Source organism: Hypanus sabinus, unplaced genomic scaffold (assembly GCF_030144855.1).
Source record: "Hypanus sabinus isolate sHypSab1 unplaced genomic scaffold, sHypSab1.hap1 H_4, whole genome shotgun sequence".
NCBI classification, from domain to species: domain Eukaryota; kingdom Metazoa; phylum Chordata; class Chondrichthyes; order Myliobatiformes; family Dasyatidae; genus Hypanus; species Hypanus sabinus.
Genome location: NW_026779045.1, coordinates 976237 through 993136, shown reverse-complemented (window position 1 = coordinate 993136; position 16900 = coordinate 976237). Strand labels below are relative to the sequence as shown.

General features: G+C 46.9%; 1 protein-coding gene across 1 annotated transcript in view; it reads right to left on the bottom strand.

Annotated features, from left to right (window-relative positions):
* LOC132386067 (beta-1,3-N-acetylglucosaminyltransferase lunatic fringe-like) overlaps positions 1-16900 on the bottom strand; it is a 53042-nt gene that overhangs the window by 19557 nt on the left and 16585 nt on the right. Inside the window, exon 2 of the mRNA XM_059958354.1 lies at positions 2805-2853. Within this exon, the coding sequence (XP_059814337.1) occupies positions 2805-2853 (49 nt within the window). The remainder of the gene's footprint in view (positions 1-2804; positions 2854-16900) is intronic.

Here is a 16900-nt window from a genome sequence, read left to right as displayed (position 1 = left end):
TCCTCCAGCATTTTGCATGTGTTGCTCCAGATTTCCGGCATCTGCAGAGTCTCTTGTGAAACCTATTCCCCCTTGCTTTCAGCACACCCTCCTTGGGAAAGACAGTGTGTACTCCCTCTCCCTGTCCAAGCTGCTCATGACCCTATAAGAAGTCGTGGGGAAGATGCTTGAGTCCATTATTAAGGACGAAATAGTGGCACATCTTGATGGCAGTAATAGGATTAGGCCGAGCCAGCATGGATTTACCAAGGGCAAATCATGCTTGACTAATCTGTTGGAGTTTTTTGAGGGTGTAACAAGGATGTTAGACGAGGGTAAGCCAGTGGATGTTGTATACCTAGATTTTCAGAAGGCATTCGATAAGGTGCCACATAGGAGATTGGTGAGTAAAATCAGAGCTCATGGCATTGGGGGCAGGGTTTCAACATGAATAGAAAACTGATTGGCAGATAGAAAGCAAAGGGTAGCAGTGAATGGGTGTTTCTCGGACTGGCTGGAGGTAACTAGTGGAGTACCACGGGGCTCTGTATTGGGACCACAGCTCTTTACGATTTATGTCAGCGATTTAGATGAGGGCATTGAAAACTATATCAGCAAGTTTGCTGACGATACTAAACTGGTTGGCAGTGTGACAGGCGAAGAGGACGTTAGGAGAATACAGGGAGACTTGGATAGGCTGGGTGAGTGGGCAGATACTTGGCAGATGTCATTCAATGTGAATAAATGTGAAGTTATCCACTTTGGAAGCAGGAACAAGAGGGCAGAGTATTGTCTGAACGGTGTAGAGTTAGGTAAGGGAGAAATGCAAAGAGACCTAGGAGTCCTAGTTCACCAGTCAATGAAGGTGAATGAGCAAGTGCAACAGGCAGTGAAGAGGGCAAATGGAATGTTGGCCTTTATTACAAGGGGAATTGAGTACAAGAGCAAGGATGTCCTTTTGCATTTGTACAGGGCCCTGGTGAGACCACACCTGGAATATTGTGTACAGTTTTGGTCTCCAGGTTTAAGGAAGGACATTCTGGCAATTGAGGAAGTGCAGCGTAGATTCACTAGGTTGATTCCTGGGATGGCAGGGCTGTCTTACGCAGAGAGATTGGAGAGATTGGGCTTGTACACGCTGGAATTGAGGAGATTGAGAGGGGATCTGATTGAAACGTTTAAGATAATTAAAGGATTTGATAGGATTGAGGCAGGAAATAAGTTCCAGATGTTGGGAGAGTCCAGTACCAGAGGGCATGGATTGAGAATAAGAGGTCAGTTATTTAAAACAGAGTTGAGGAAAAACTTCTTCTCCCAGAGAGTTGTGGGGGTCTGGAATGCACTGCCTCGGAAGACGGTGGAGGCCAATTCTCTGGATGCTTTCAAGAAGGAGCTAGATAGATATCTGATGGATAGGGGAATCAAGAGATATGGGGACAAGGCAGGGACTGGGTATTGATAGTGAATGATCAGCCATGATCTCAGAATGGCGGTGCAGACTCGAGGGGCCGAATGGTCTACTTCTGCACCTATTGTTTATTGTCTATTGTCTATTGAATAAAGTCCTAGGCTCGGCAACCTCACAACCCTCCTTGTAACTCAGGCCCCAAGTTCAGGCAAATCTTTTCTGCACTTTTTCCAGTTTAATAACATCGCTGCTACATTAGGGTGACCAAATCTGTGCACGATACCCACAGTGGGATCTCACCGATGTTATATATAAACAGCAACATAGCTGCCCAACTCCTAAACCCAGTGAAGACCAGCGTGCCATTTTGAATTGGAATTGGTTTATTATTGTGTACGGAGATTGTCTTGTACATTGTTCATACAGATCAGATCGTTACACAGTGTGTTGAGGTAGAACAATAACAGGATGCAGAATAAAGTGTAACAGCTACAGCGACGGTGCAGGATCACAGCGATGTAGAGGGGGCTTGGGGGCCACGGTAGCGTAGCGATTACAGCTCGGGATCTTCCGGAGTTCAGAGTTCAATTCTGGCACCGTCCTGTCAGACCTCGCCGTGGAATGCGTGGGCTTTCCCAGGTGCTCTGGTTTCCTGCCACAGGCCGAGGATGTGCCAGGAGGGGTAACTGGGCATTGTAAATTGCCCCGTGATTAGGTGAGGGTTAATCGGGGTTGCTGGTGCGGCGTGACTTGAAAGGCCGGAAGGGCTGATTCCGCGCAGGATTGCTAAATAAATAAATATATATATATCACACAAGGGAACAATTTAATATTCTTATAACTGCAGGTTAGACGCTGGTGGGATGTGCTTTCAGGCTTTTTTTAATCTTATGCCAGATGGGAGGGGGTGAAGAGAGAATTTCTGGGTTGGGGGAGGTCTTTGATTCACTGTTTCACTGAGGCAGTGGGAAGTGTAGACAGAGTCCATGAAGAGCGGTGGGGGCTGGTTTCCCTGAGGTGCTGAGCTGTGTCCGCAACTCCCTGCAACTTCTTAAACACAAGGGATCCTGCAGATGCTGGAAATCCAGAGCACAACACAAAACTCAGCAAGTCTGGCAGCACCTACAGAGTGGAATAAACAGTGAATGTTTCGGGCAGAGTCTCTTCATCAGGGCTGGAAAGGAAGGGAAAAGGAGCGAGAATAAGGTGGTGGGAGGAGGGGAAGGAGGACAGGCTGGCGGGTGATCGATGAGGCCTGGTGAGGGGGGAGGAGGCCACATACAGAGCTGTTGACATACCAAGTTGTAATGGATCCAGGTAGGATGCTTTCTGTAGTTTACTAAGATTACTTGACAATAATGAACCAATCTAACCAGCTCAGACACTAATCACCTATCAAGTAAAGAGTTAGTCACACCTGTCCTGGTCTTCAGCTCCTCATCATCACCATCCGTGAAGATATACGTCTGGTAAAGAAGGAAAGAAGAACTGTTAGAAGGCAATCTCATTTCATTTTCAATCTTTTTTTGTTGATTTAAAAAAATAAGGATAAATACAAATCAGAGAAGTTATATCAAATGCATATTTCAATAAGAATACAAAGAAAGGAGTGTACACTGTCAAAATCATGTACAGTACAATATTGAGCTACTAAATAAAAGGAACCACAACTCCTCTTAACAATTCATAAAAAACTCAAAATTTCTATTACGTGAAGAAAAAAAACCCACTAAGCTAACCTAAAACAAAAAAAAAGAAGACTGGGCAGTCCATTTGAGGATATAATTACAAAAAAATTGGAAAAATCCTTCTGGTCAAATCTGAAACTTCACGGAGATGGAAAAAAAAAGATTACCTAAAAAAGTAAAAGAAGAAGAAAATTTAAATCATATGAAAATATTGAATGAAAAGTCACCAGATTTGCTCCAATTTAAAAGATGTATCAAACGTCCGATTCTAATTTTCTCCAAGCTCAGACATGATATAATGGAGGAGAGCCAGAACAAACTAGTGGGTGGAGTGGGATCTTTCCAATACAATAGAATAGCTCTCCTAGCCAATAAAGCTGAAAACGCTATTGTACGATGAGCAGAAGCAGGAACATTTCCTGCTTCCTTTGGAGTGATCCCAAAGATTGCCGTAAGTGAATTAGGTTATAGGTCCAAACCTATGACTTGCGATAATGTTCTAAAAACATCTCTCCAAAAATTATTTAACTTTATACAGGACCAAAACATACGAGTGTTAGAAAGCAATCTACACTAAGGTGAGCCGGCCAAACAAAATACACTGGAATGCTCATCCCCATCTGGTTCCTCCAGTTACCAAGAGCCCTACCAAAACCCCAACGTTTCTATTTTATTGATTTTTATAATAACAGCAAGCCCCTCTGCCCAGCGAGCCTCTGCCGTCCAATTACACCCATGACCAGTTAACCCACTGAAGAGTAGCTTCATTTGTCACAAGTATAATAAAACAGGGTGAGATGCATCGTCTGTGTCCTTGCTCACAACGTGCCGGGGGCAGCCCGCAAGTGTTGCCCCGCTTCCAGCACCAACGTAGGATGCCCTCAACTTGGGAGCCCTAACCCGAACATCTTTGGACTGCGGGACCAGACCGGCCAGGGGAAATTCACGTGGTACAAGCTCATTTCAGGCAATTTCCCACAGTTATCCGATCACTGATACTGTAACAGCCACCGTGCTGCCCCTAACCCGAACGTCTTTGGACTGCTGGACCAGACCGCGCGTGCACGGGGGAAACCCACGCGGTCATGGGGAGAACGTACGAACTCCTTCCATGCGGTCGAGGAATTGAACCTGGGCCGTTGGCATTACGCTAACTGCCACACTACTGCACAGCCCCTGAACCATACACCTTTGGAATGAGGGAGGGAACCCTCGGTCACAGGGCGAGCAGCCGAAATCAAACCCCGGTCACCAGTGCTAGGACACCATGGCAAGTGTGGGAGGGGAGCGCCGGGAGGGAAAGACCATTGCCCTTAGTGCTTTGTAACCTCCCGCTGGGTTGGGGGGGGGGGCCACGGGAGAAACCCGTCGGTCCAAGGGGAAAGGGCTCACCTCACTCCCCCTTAAGTACTGGGGCTGGCATCTCGGGAGCAGCTTTGGTAACATGTGAGCTTGAGCAGTAACCATCATGGTCAGCTTTAAGCTGCATCTCCATCTGGTATGGAAGCAGCAACCATCAGGCCAGAAGACCTTACAAAGGACTGTGAGAATGGCTGAGAGCATCATAGGGGTCTCCCTACCATCCATCGAGGTTACTTATCAGGAGCGCTGCATACCCTTAGTATTATCCAGGATCCCTCCCACCCATCCAGCATCCTCTTCGACGTCCTCCCATCAGGCAGGAGACTCCGGTGCATAAAGACGAGAACGGTCAGGATGGAAAACAGCTTCTTCCCTCAGGCCATTAGGCTCCTGAACTCCCCGCCCCATTGCATTCAAAGTGTCACCAGATAATTTGTACTGTATCCTACAATATTTAATTCATGCACATTACTTGGTTTATCTATGCTTATTTCGCTTGTAGATTTAATTCTTACTTTCCTAAGTTTTTGTGTTATACTTGTGATTTGTCAGCTACTGAGCTTTACGTCCTGGACTGGAGAAGTGTTATCTTGTCTGATATATAGTTAAACAACAATAAACTTGACCTATCTGGACACCTATCTTGGGCACAACCCTCCCCACCAGCAAGAACATCTTCACAAACAGATGCCTCAAGAAGGCACCATCCATCAATAAGAACCATCACCACCCAGGATGAGCCAACTTCTCATTACTACCATCAGGGAGGAGGCACAGGAGGCTGAGGACACACACTCAACACTTAAGGAACAGCTTCTTCCCCTCCACCATCAGATTTCTCAATGGTCCATGAACCATAACCACTCCCTCGTTATTACTTTTCGTGCACTATTTTGTAATTTATCGCAATTTGATGCGTTTACTGGTGATCAGAATGACCAATTTCACTGCAGATGAGAGAATGATAACAAATCTGATTCAACAGAGACAAACTTAACCAAGCCTAATGGGGCATAGCAGTTAGTCCAATGCCATTTGAGTTCAGGGGTCAGAGTTCAGAGTTCAATTCCATCGTGATCTGTAGAGACTCTCTATGCTTCCTCCCCGCTGGTTTATCTGGGTGCTCCAGTTTCCTCCCGCAGTTCAAAGACCTACCAGTTAATAGGATAATTGTAGATTGTCCCGTGATTAGGCTAGGGTCAATCAGGGGTTGCTAGGCGACGTGGTTCGAAGGGCCGGAAGGGCCTGGTTTGTGCTGCGTCTCAATAAATAAGTAATGATGGCCAATCACAGGTTGAACCCTACCATTGTGCTGAGGCGAGGTGCCACCCACCTGGCATTTCCCTTTGTGAAACAACCCAAGATGGAGGTGGGGAGGGAGGGGTTCAGTGAAACAAGAACAACCCAAGATGGAGGTAGGTGGGTGGGGGAGGTCAGTGAAACAGAAAGGATGCGGAACTGAGCAACACCCACAAAATGCCGGGGGATCTCAGCCGGTCAGACAATATCTTTGGTGAGGAATAATCAGAGGACATTTCAGGCCGAGACCCACCAGCTGAATTTTACAGATTCTGTCCTGGGATGAGCTGACCAACGGGAATCCCAGGCAGTGGGAACACTGTGGGTGGGTCATCCCTGTCTCTTTGATGATGTCACCAAGTCTCGGATTCACAGGAATGCTCCCATGGGAGCTAGAATGGACCCAAAGGGCCATACGGTCTCCTTTGTGCTGTAGGAGTGAAATCAGAGATCTGGGATCTGTTGAGCTCTGGTGCTTGGAGCAGGCTGCCAGAGGAAGTGTAATTAAGACAGTCTGGAGTATTCAAGCAATGGAGAAGTACGTATGATCTGCAGGCAGAAGAGATCTAGTTCAGTTCATAATCGTGTTCAAGGCAGACGTTGTGGGCCGAAGGACTCGGTTATACTGAGCCCTACATTCTACCACATCACTGTTTCACTTTGAGGTTTGGGGTTGTCATAGTTACAACGGAAGTGTCTAACTAGGCACACATCCTGTCTGTGAATATCGATTTCTAAGACTTCCTCTTCCTCCATCTCTCTCTCCGTTCCCCACTACAGTTGCTCTCTCAGCCCTTCTCCTCTGGTCCCCACCCCCCCCCCCCCCCTCCGTCTCTCCCACGGCCCGCTCTTCTCTCCATTAACATTTCTCCTTCTTCAGCCCTTTACCCATCACCTTACAACTTCTTACTTCATCCCTCCCTCCCCCAGCCACCTGTCCCCTGCACAAGAAAATCGAGGAAGGGGGGCAGGGGGGGCGAGCAAGGTGGGGGGGTGAAGGAGGGTGAGGAGGAAGGGCGCGGGGGTTTGGGGGAGAGTGAGGAGGGGGAGGGAGTGAGGAAGTGGGGCAAGGAAGGGGGTCAAGAAAGAGGGAAGGTGCGAGGAAGGGGTGGAAGGGGCAAGGAAGGGGGAAGGGGCGAGGAAGGGGGCGGAAGGGGCGAGGAAGGGGAGGTCGCAAATCCGAATAGATTCAGTACAGGTCCCACGCCACTGAAGTTCAATCCTAGGAGTCCATGATTAAAATTCCTTTCCCTGTGAGAAACCAGAACTGCATTCAAATATTGACTCTTCAGCCGCGTCCCACCCTCCGTCCAGGGGCAGAGAGAGATCGCTTTGACTGACTCGGTGCTGGCCAGAGAGGGTCAAGTCAGCGGGACACCCAGATTTGAACATCTGCCCGCCCACTCCCCTCCTCAGCCATCCACCCGCCCATTGTCGGACTGTCAGACGGTTTAACTGCGCTCTTCTCCACGCTTAATGAGCTGAACCCCTGCCCTGAAAGAGGCGGCATTGTGAAGTGTGAAACGTCCTTTGTGACTCAGGCTGCGCAGTACAACGGCTGCTGCTGTGGTTATTGTGGCTTCGTTAATGTCCAGGCTTAACTAATTGTCCGACACGTTTCTGTGCCTTCTGCTGCTCGCTGTATTTATTTAGAGATACAGCGAGGATCCGGCCCTTCCCGCCGCACAGCCCAGTGGCCCCCGACTGAACTCCAGCCTCACCACAGGAAACGCCAATTAACGCACCAGCCAGTTCGTCTTTGGACTGTGGGAGGAAACCCACGCAGTCAGGGGGGAGAACGTACAAACTCGACGCGGACCAGCTTCGCCGAGCACCTCCGCTCCATCCGCCACAAGCGGTCACTCCAGTGACCAAACGTTTCAATTCCGATGCCCATTCGCGCCCTGACCTGTCGGTCTTGTGCCACGATGAGGCCACCCTTCGGATGGAGGGACAGCACCTTATATTCCACCTGGGTAGCCTCCAACCTGATGGCATGAACATCGATTTCTCCCTCCAGTAAACAAATTTCCCTCTCCCTACCTCTTCTCACCTGCCTATCACTTCCCCGGGGGTCCCACTCTCCTCATCTACCTTCTCCAGCCCTTTACCTCACCACCTGGCTTCACCTATCCTCCTTCCCCACCCCCCACCTTTTTATTCTGGCGTTCCCCCCCCCCCAACTTCCTTTCCAGTCCTGAAGAGCGGTCTCAGCCCAGAAAGTCAGGGGCTTATTCATTTCTATAGACGCTGCCTGACTGCCGAGCTCCTCCAGCGTTGTGTGTGTGTTGCTCTGGATTTCCAGCATCTGCAGAATTCCTCCTGTTTGTCATTACAGACAGAGGCGGATTGAACTCTGAACTCCAGCGCCCCGCGGCTAATGTGGCGCCCATTCCGCCGATCTCCGTTCAGATCCCAGCCCGCTGCCGTTTGACAGACAAGATAAGTCACCTCACAGAGGCCTTTGATTGCTGACTGGCATTGAGATGATGAGAGGCATTGATCGTGTGGATAGTCAGAGGCTTTTTCCCCAGGGCTGAAATGGCTGCCACAAGAGGACACAGGTTTAAGGTGCTGGGGAGTAGGTACAGAGGAGATGTCAGGGGAATGTTTTTTACTCAGGGAGTGGTGAGTGTGTGGAATGGGCTGCCGGCAACTGTGGTGGAGGCGGATACAATAGGGTCTTTTAAGAGACTTTTAGATAGGTACATGGAGCTTAGAAAAATAGAGGGCTATGGGTAACCCTAGTAATTTCTAAGGTAGGGACATGTTCGGCACAGCTTTGTGGGCCGAGGGCCTGTATTGTGCTGTAAATTTTCTATGTTTCTGTCTGGCACAACACCCTTGACAATGCATGCTTTCGTACAACAAGCGACCTTAAGTTTGTTCTTGTACAGAGGAACAGAAAACCTTTGCCTTGCATTCCATCCATCAGTATTATTGCACTGAAATGACCTCGAGGCAGAACAAAGAAAGTCAATAACAGAATGCAGGATGAAGTATCGCAGTGACAGGGAAAGTGTGGTAAGGTGCAAGGTCAGAACCAAGTAGAAGGTGAAGATAAAACATAATAATTTTGTATGTCACTTTTACAACGAAACATACAGTGAAATGCATCCTTTGTGTTAACGACTAACACGGTGCGAGGGTGTGCTGGGGGCAGCCGGCGAGCATAGCATGCTCACAATTTACTAACCCTAACCAGGCCTTAGATGTTTCAGAAAGAACAGGGAGGGAGGCGAAAGAGGTGAGGGCATGGTACTGTTGATCAGAGATAGCGTCACAGCTGCAGAAAAGGAGGAAGTCATGGAGAGGTTGTCTATAGAGGTTGTCTGTGGGTGGAAGTTAGGAACAGGAAGGGGTCAATAACTCTGCTGGGTGTTTTTTTATAGACCACCCAATAGTAACAGGGACATCGAGGAGCAGATGGGGAGACAGAATCTGGAAAGGTGTAATAATGACAGGGTTGTTGTGGTAGGAGATTTTAATTTCCCAAATATTGATTGGCATCTCCCTAGAGTGAGAGGTATAGATGGGGTGGAATTGTTAGGTGTGTTCAGGAAGGTTTCTTGACACAATATGTAGATAAACCTACAAGAGGAGAGGCTGTACCTGATCTGGTATTGGGAAATGAACCTGGTCAGGTGTCAGGTCTCTCAGTGGGAGAGCATTTTGGAGATAGTGATCACAATTCTATCTCCTTTACCATAGCATTGGAGAGGGATTGGAACAGACAAGTTAGGGAAATGCTTAATTGGAGTATGAGGAAATATGAGGCTATTAGGCAGGAACTTGGAAGCATAAATTGGAAATAGATGTTCTCAGGGAAACATATGGAAGAAATGTGGCAAATGTTCAGGGGATATTTGTGTGGGGTTCTGCATAGATACATTCCAATGAGACAGGGAAAGGATGGTAGGGTACAGGAACCATGGTGTACAAAGGCTGTTGTAAACCTAGTCAAGAAGAGAAGAAAAGAGCTTACAAAAGGTTCAAAAAACTAGGTAATGATGGAGGTCTAGAAGATTATAAGGCTAGCAGGAAGGAGCTGAGGAATGAAATTAGGAGAGCCAGAAGGGGCCATGAGAAGGCCTTGGCAGACAGGATTAAGGAAAACCCCAGGGCATTCTTACAAGTATGTGAAGAGCAAGGGGATAAGACATGAGGGAATAGGACCAATCAATTGTCGACAATCGGAAGAGAAGGCAGAGATACTTAATGAGTACTTTGCTTCAGTATTCACTATGAAAAAGCATCTTGGTGATTGTAGGGATGACTTGCAGTGGACTGAAAAACTTGTGAATGTAGATATTAAGAAAGTGGATGTGCTGGAGCTTTTGGAAAGCATCAAGTTGGATAAGTCACCGGGACTGGATGGGATGTACCCCAGACTACTGTGAAAAGCAATTGAGGAGATTGCTGAGCCTCTGGCAATGATCTTTGCATGATTAATGAGGACGGGAGAGGCTCCAGAGGATTGGAGGGTTGCGGAAGTTGTTTCTTGTTCAAGAAAGGGCTGTCAGAGGTTACAGCGGGGCATTGATAGGATCAAAACTGGGCTGAGAAGTGGGAGATGGAATTCAACTCAGATAAGTGTGAGGTGGTTCATTTTGGTAGGTCAAATATGATGGCAGAATATAGTATTAATGGCAAGACTCTTGGCAGTGTGGAGGATCAGAAGGATCTTGGGGACCGAGTCTATAGGACACTCAAAGCTGCTGTGCAGGTTGACTCTGTGGTTAAGAAAGCATATGGTGCATTGGCCTTCGTCAATCGTGAGCTTGAGTTTAAGAGCCAAGAGGTAATGTTGCAGCTATATAGGACCCTGGTCAGACCCTGATTGGAGTACTGTGCTCAATTCTGGTCACCTCACTACAGGAAGGATGTGGAAACCATAGAAAGGGTGCAGAGGAGATTTACAAGGATGTTGCCTGGATTGGGGAGCGTGCTCATGAGAATAGGTTGAGTGAACTCGGACTTTTCTCCTTGGAGCAATGGAGGATGAGAGGTGATCTGATAGAGGTGTATAAGATGACGAGAGGCATTGATCGTGTGGATAGTCAGAGGCTTTTTCCCAGGGCTGAAATGGCTAGCCCAAGAGGGAATCGTTTTAAGGTGCTTGGAAGTCGGTACAGAGGAGATGTCAGGGTTAAGTTTTTTTGTTTGTTTTTTTTTCGCAGAGTGGGGAGTGTGTGGAGTGGGCTGCTGGCAACGATGGTGGAGGTGGAAACAATAGGGTCTTTTAAGAGACTCCTGGGTGGGTACATGGAGCTTAGAAAAATAGAGGGCTATAGGTAAGCCTAGGCAGTTCTAAGGTAAGGACATGTTCAGCACAGTTTTGTGGGCTGAAGAGCCTGTATTGTGCTGTAGGTTTTCTATGTCTTTGGAATGTGGGAGGAAACCCAAAGGGTCACGGGGAAAATGACCAGATTCCTTACAGACTATGGCAGGAATTGAACCCCAATTGCTGGCACTGTAAAGCATTACACTAACTGCTACAACACCATATGTGAAGCCCATCTTAACGTACTCAGGGACCTCCTGCACCGGCAGGATAGAGGTGGTCCTCAAGCCTGGTGGTAGATGTTTACAATCTTTTGTATCTTCTTCCCACTGAGAGGGAATATGTAGAGGATGTGCTGAGTGGCAGTAAGTGGAGGGGGTTTCTGTGATGCTCTCACAAGAAGATGGCCAGTCAGGGCCTGACTAGCCAGAGCCTGGGTCGAGGCCGAAGCAGATGGTCTGCTCTGCGGTACATGCATGGATGGGAAGGTGGGGAGTACAGGATTTCATTTGTTGCTCTTGTTCCTTGCTTAGCATGTTCTATTTTTTAATGTTCTGTTGAGCATTGTGGGCAGGCGACACTCACTGGCCACTTTATTAGGTACACCTGCCAGTTAATCTAACCAGCCAATCACGTGGCAGCAACTCAATGCATAAAAGCATGCAGACATGGTCAAGAGGTTCAGTTGTTGTTCAGCCCGAACATCTGTTATTGAAACAAGTCTGATCTAAGTGACTTTGACCGTGGAATGATTCTTGGTGCCAGATGGGGTGGTTTGAGTATTTCAGAAACTGCTGATCTACTGGGATTTTAACACACAACAGTCTTTAGAGTTTACAGAGAGTGGAGTGAAAAACAAAAAACAACCAGTGAGCAGCAGCTCTGTGGGTGATACACCGTGTTAATGAGAGAGGTCAGAGGAGAATGGCCAGACTGGTTCAAGCTGACAGGAAGGTGACAGTAACTCAAATAACCACACGTTACAACAGTGGTGTGCAGAAGAGCATCACCGAATGCTCAACACTTCAAACCTTGAAGCAGAAGGTCACAAACATACACACAGTGGCCATTTTATTAGGTACCTCCTGTCTGTTGGCACTGAAATGGGTGGCTACCCCAGCACATCATTAGGTTGTGTTGGTTGTCAACTCAAATGGACACATTTCACTGTTCATCTCAAATTACATGTAATAAAAAAATCAAAATTTGAACCTGAAGCCTCTACAGTTGTTTGTAGTCTCAGAGAGAGCAATTGCCATACCAAGCCATCTTAGGATGCTTTCTATGGTACATTGATATTGACCAAGACACAGGCCATTCAGCCCAACTGTTTCCTGCTGGCTTTATGTCCTCCTAGCCTACCACACTCAACCCTAAATGGCTATGCTAATTTTCCTCGTATCTTATCAAAGCTTCGACAAGCATGTCCACCAGATTCTTCTTAGTAATGCAAGGTCTGTGCTTTGGATACACGGACCTCTCATAAGACACAAAGGCACAGGAGCAGAATTAGGCCATTCGGTCCATCAAATCTGCTCCACCTTTCTATCGTGGCTGATTTATTTTCCCCTTCAATCCCCTTCTCCACCATAACCTTTGTCGCCCTTACTAATCAAGAACCTTTCAACCTCCACTTTAAATATAACTAATGACTTTGCCGTTTGTGCCAATGAATTCCACAGATTCACCACCTCTGGCTAAAGAAATTCCTCCTCCTCATGTCTGTTCTAAATGGACGTCCCTCTTTTCTGAGGCTGTGCCCTCTGGTCCTAGACTCACCCACTATTGGAAACATCCTCTCCAAGTCCATTCTATCTAGGCTTTTCAGTACTCGATAGATTTCAAAGAGATCCCACCTAATTCTTCTAGACTCCAGTGAGTACAGGCCCAGAGCCACCAAACGCTCCTCATTCTCGGGAGCACACTTGTGAGCCTTCTCTGGAGCATCTCCAATGCCAGCACCTCCTTTCTGAGAAAAGGAGCCCAAGATTGCTCACAACACTCCAAGTGCAAGCTGACCAATTCCTTATAAAGCATCACATGCTTATTTTAATATTCTAAATCCCATCAGTCCAGCCTCATCCCACACATTTCCATCTCTCCCCACACACACACACTCACACTCTGCCCCCCCCCCACCCCACTGTGGTGACTTTTGTTCTCTCCCATTTCTGTTTTAAATTCAACTGTTCAGACTGTGCGTTAATCAACAATCTGACTTTGGCATACTGTAGAATTCACAGAAACACTTGCTTCTTCTGTTCCTGCGTTCCTACTCCAGTTCAAACTCTCGCCAAGTCTACATCCCACACTGCCTTCTACTTCCAACACACTACTCTGGTCAACCACAAGCACCCTGCTCAGCTCAGACATCAAACACCTTGTGGTTTCTCTTCCGGGTAACGGATTCTGTCGCGAGGATTGAAGCACGAGCCAAGTGTGGAGGGTCCACACATTCAGATTGAGAGCCACCTGTCCTGTACCCACACCTCTCAGCGTCTCAACTAGAAAGAAGGGGCCTTCGCCTGGGGTGGACGGAAGGGGCTGAGAGGAAGGTGGAAGTGGAGATGATTGAGGATTCTGAAAGGAAACTGGATTGACTTGGGAGAATGGGACTGGCTCAGTTGGTTGCCAGAGATGCGTAGACTTTAACATTTATATCATCTGGGTAGCCACCAAGCTGATGGCATGAACATCAATTTCTCTAACTTCTGGTAATTACTCCTTCCTTCCTCTTTCTCTCTTTTCTATTCCCCATCTGGTTACCATCTCACCTGTCTATCACCTCCCCCTGTGCCCCTATTCCTGCTTTTTTTTTTCCTGCTTATTCCTGCTCTTCTGTCAGATTCCTTCCTCTTCAGCTCTTTGCCTCTTCCACTTATCACCTCCCAGCTTCTTACATCATCCCCCTCACCTCTCCACTCACCTGGCTTCACCTATAACCTGCCATCATGTAACTCTTTCCCTCCCCCTACGCCTCCTTATTCCAGCTTCTTCCCTTTCCTTTCCCAACATGATGAGGGGTCTTGGGCCAAAATGTAAATACTTTATTCCCCTCCATAGATGCTGCCTGACCTGCTGAGTCCCTCCAGCATTTTGCGCGTGGCAAAAGAATCCCACAACGTATTTAGTTACTCCAAAGGTTCTCGAGGGATATTGGAACTCTGATAAAGAAGAAGAGAGAGATGTATGACATGTAGAGGAAACAGGGCGCAAATAAGGTACTTGAGGAGTATAAAAAATGCAAAAAAATACATAAGAAAGAAATCAGGAGGGCTAAAAGAAGACATGAGGTTGCTTTGGCAGTCAAGGTGAAGGATAATCCAAAGAGCTTCTACAGGTATATTAAGAGCAAAAGGATAATAAGGGATAAAATCGGTCCTCTTGAAGATCAGAGTGGTCAGCTATGTATGGAACCAAAATAAATGGGAGAGATATTAAATGGGTTTTTTTGCGTCTGTATTTACTAACGACACTGGCATGGAGTCAACGGAAATGAGGTAAACAAGTAGTGAGGTCATGGAACCTACACAGATTGAAGAGGAGGAGGTGCTTGCTATCTTGAGGCAAATCAGAGTAGATAAATCCCCAGGACCTGACAGGGTATTCCCTCGGACCTTGAAGGAGACTAGTGTTGAAATTGCAGGGGCCCTGGCAGATATATTTAAAATGTTGGTATCTACGGGTGAGGTGCCGGAGGATTGGAGGATAGCTCATGTTGTTCTGTTGTTTAAAAAAAGCTCTAAAAGTAATCTGGGAAATTATAGGCCGGTAAGTTTGACGTCAGTAGTAGGTAAATTATTGGAAGGAGTACTAAGAGATAGGATCTACAAGTATTTGGATAGACAGGGACTTATCAGGGCTTTCTGCATGGTAGGTCATGTTTAACAAATCTATTAGGGTTTTTCGAGGAGGTTACAAGGAAAGTGGATGAAGGGAAGGCAGGGGATGTTGTCGACATGAACTTCAGAAAGGCCTTTGACAAGGTCCCACATGGGAGGTTAGTTAGGAAGATTCAGTCGCTAGGTATACATGGAGAGGTAGTAAATTGGATTAGACATTGGCTCAATGGGAGAAGCCAGAGAGTGGTAGTGGAGGATTGCTACTCTGAGTGGAGGCCTGTGACTAGTGGTGTGCCACAGGGATCAGTGCTGGGTCCATTGTTATTTGTCATCTGTATCAATGATCTGGACAATAATGTGGTAAATTGGATCAGCAAATTTGCTGATGATACAAAGATTGGAGGTGTAGTGGACAGTAAGGAAGGTTTTCAAAGCTTGAAGAGGGATTTGGACCAATTGGAAAAATGGGCTGAAAAATGGCAAATGGAGTTTAATACAGACAAGTTTGAGGTATTGCACTTTGGAAGGAAAAACCAAGGTAGAACATACAAGGTAAATGGTAGGGCACTGAGGAGTGCAGTAGAACAGAGGGATCTAGAAATACAGATATAAAATTCCCTAAAAATAGCGACAGAGGTAGATAGGGTAGTAAAGAGAGCTCTTGGTACATTGGTCTTTATAAATCAAAGTATTGAGTATAAGAGTTGGAATGTTATGGTGAGGTTGTATAAGGCATTGGTGAGACCGAATTTGGAGTATTGTGTGCAATTTTGGTCACCGAATTCCAGGAAGGATATTAATAAGGTTGAAAGAGTGCAGAGAAGGTTTACAAGAATGTTGCCAGGACTTCAGAAACTGAGTTACAGAAAAAGGTTGAATAGGTTGGGACTTTATTCCCTGGAGCGTAGAAGAATGAGGGGAGATTTGATAGAGGTATATAAAATTATGATGGGTATTGATAGAGTGAATGCAAACAGGCTTTTTCCACTGAGGCCAGGGGAGGGTTAAGGGTGAAGGGAGAAAAGTTTAAAGGGAATATTGGGGGGGGGCTTGTTCACACAGAGAGTGGTGGGAGTGTGGAATGAGCTGCCTGATGAAGTGGTAAATTCGGGCTCACTTTTAACATTCAAGAAAAACTTGGACAGGTACATGGATGAGAGGTGTATGGAGGGATATGGTCCAGGTGCAGGTCAGTGGGACGAGGCAGAAAAATGGTTCGGCACAGCCAAGAAGAGTCAAAAAGCCTGTTTCTGTGCTGTAATGTTCTATGGTTCTATGAAAGGTCTTTCAGAGAAGTAGCTTGGGAAATGTTTGATTAAATTTGAGTGGAGGAGGTCGGGGCAGGTGTATCAGACTGGGGATGGGAAGTCAAATTGAAATGGGTGGCCACTGGGAGATCCTGCATTTTGCCAGTTCCTCCAGCATTTTGTGCTGAGTGTGAGAGAGAGAGAGACCTGCGCTCTGTCTGTGTGTGTGTGTGTGTGTGAGTGAGACAGTGAGAGAGAGAGGGTGTGAGAGAGAGAGTGTGTGTGAGAGAGAGAGTGTGAGAGAGAGAGACCTGCACTCTGTGTGTGTGTGTGTGAGAGTGAGTGAGACCTGAGCTGTGTGAGAGAGTGAGAGAGAGAGAGGGAGAGAGAGACGTGTGTGTGTGTGTGTGTGTGTGTGTGTGTGTGTGTGTGTGTGTGTGTGTGTGTGTGTGTGTGTGTGTGTGTGTGTGTGTTATGATTGACCATCAAATACTCAGGAACCGATTGGATGAATGCTGTGCCATTAAAGCCTCAGTAAAAGTCCCATTGCCTTCTCACAACACACAGCCGCCTGCAAAATTGAACGTGACGGAGGGCATGAGAGGAGTGATGAGAAACGTGGGGACTCTGCCTCAGGAAGGTCATTGGTTCATCCCCTGAGCCTTTGCTGACTATGGACTGGATAAATCATCAGCATTTCGAGCTTGGTTTCCAAAGAAACATCTTAAAAACAATTTGCTGAGAAAAGAGTCAGCAGGGTTTATTTTTGACTGTTTTCGGGTGCATGAGCT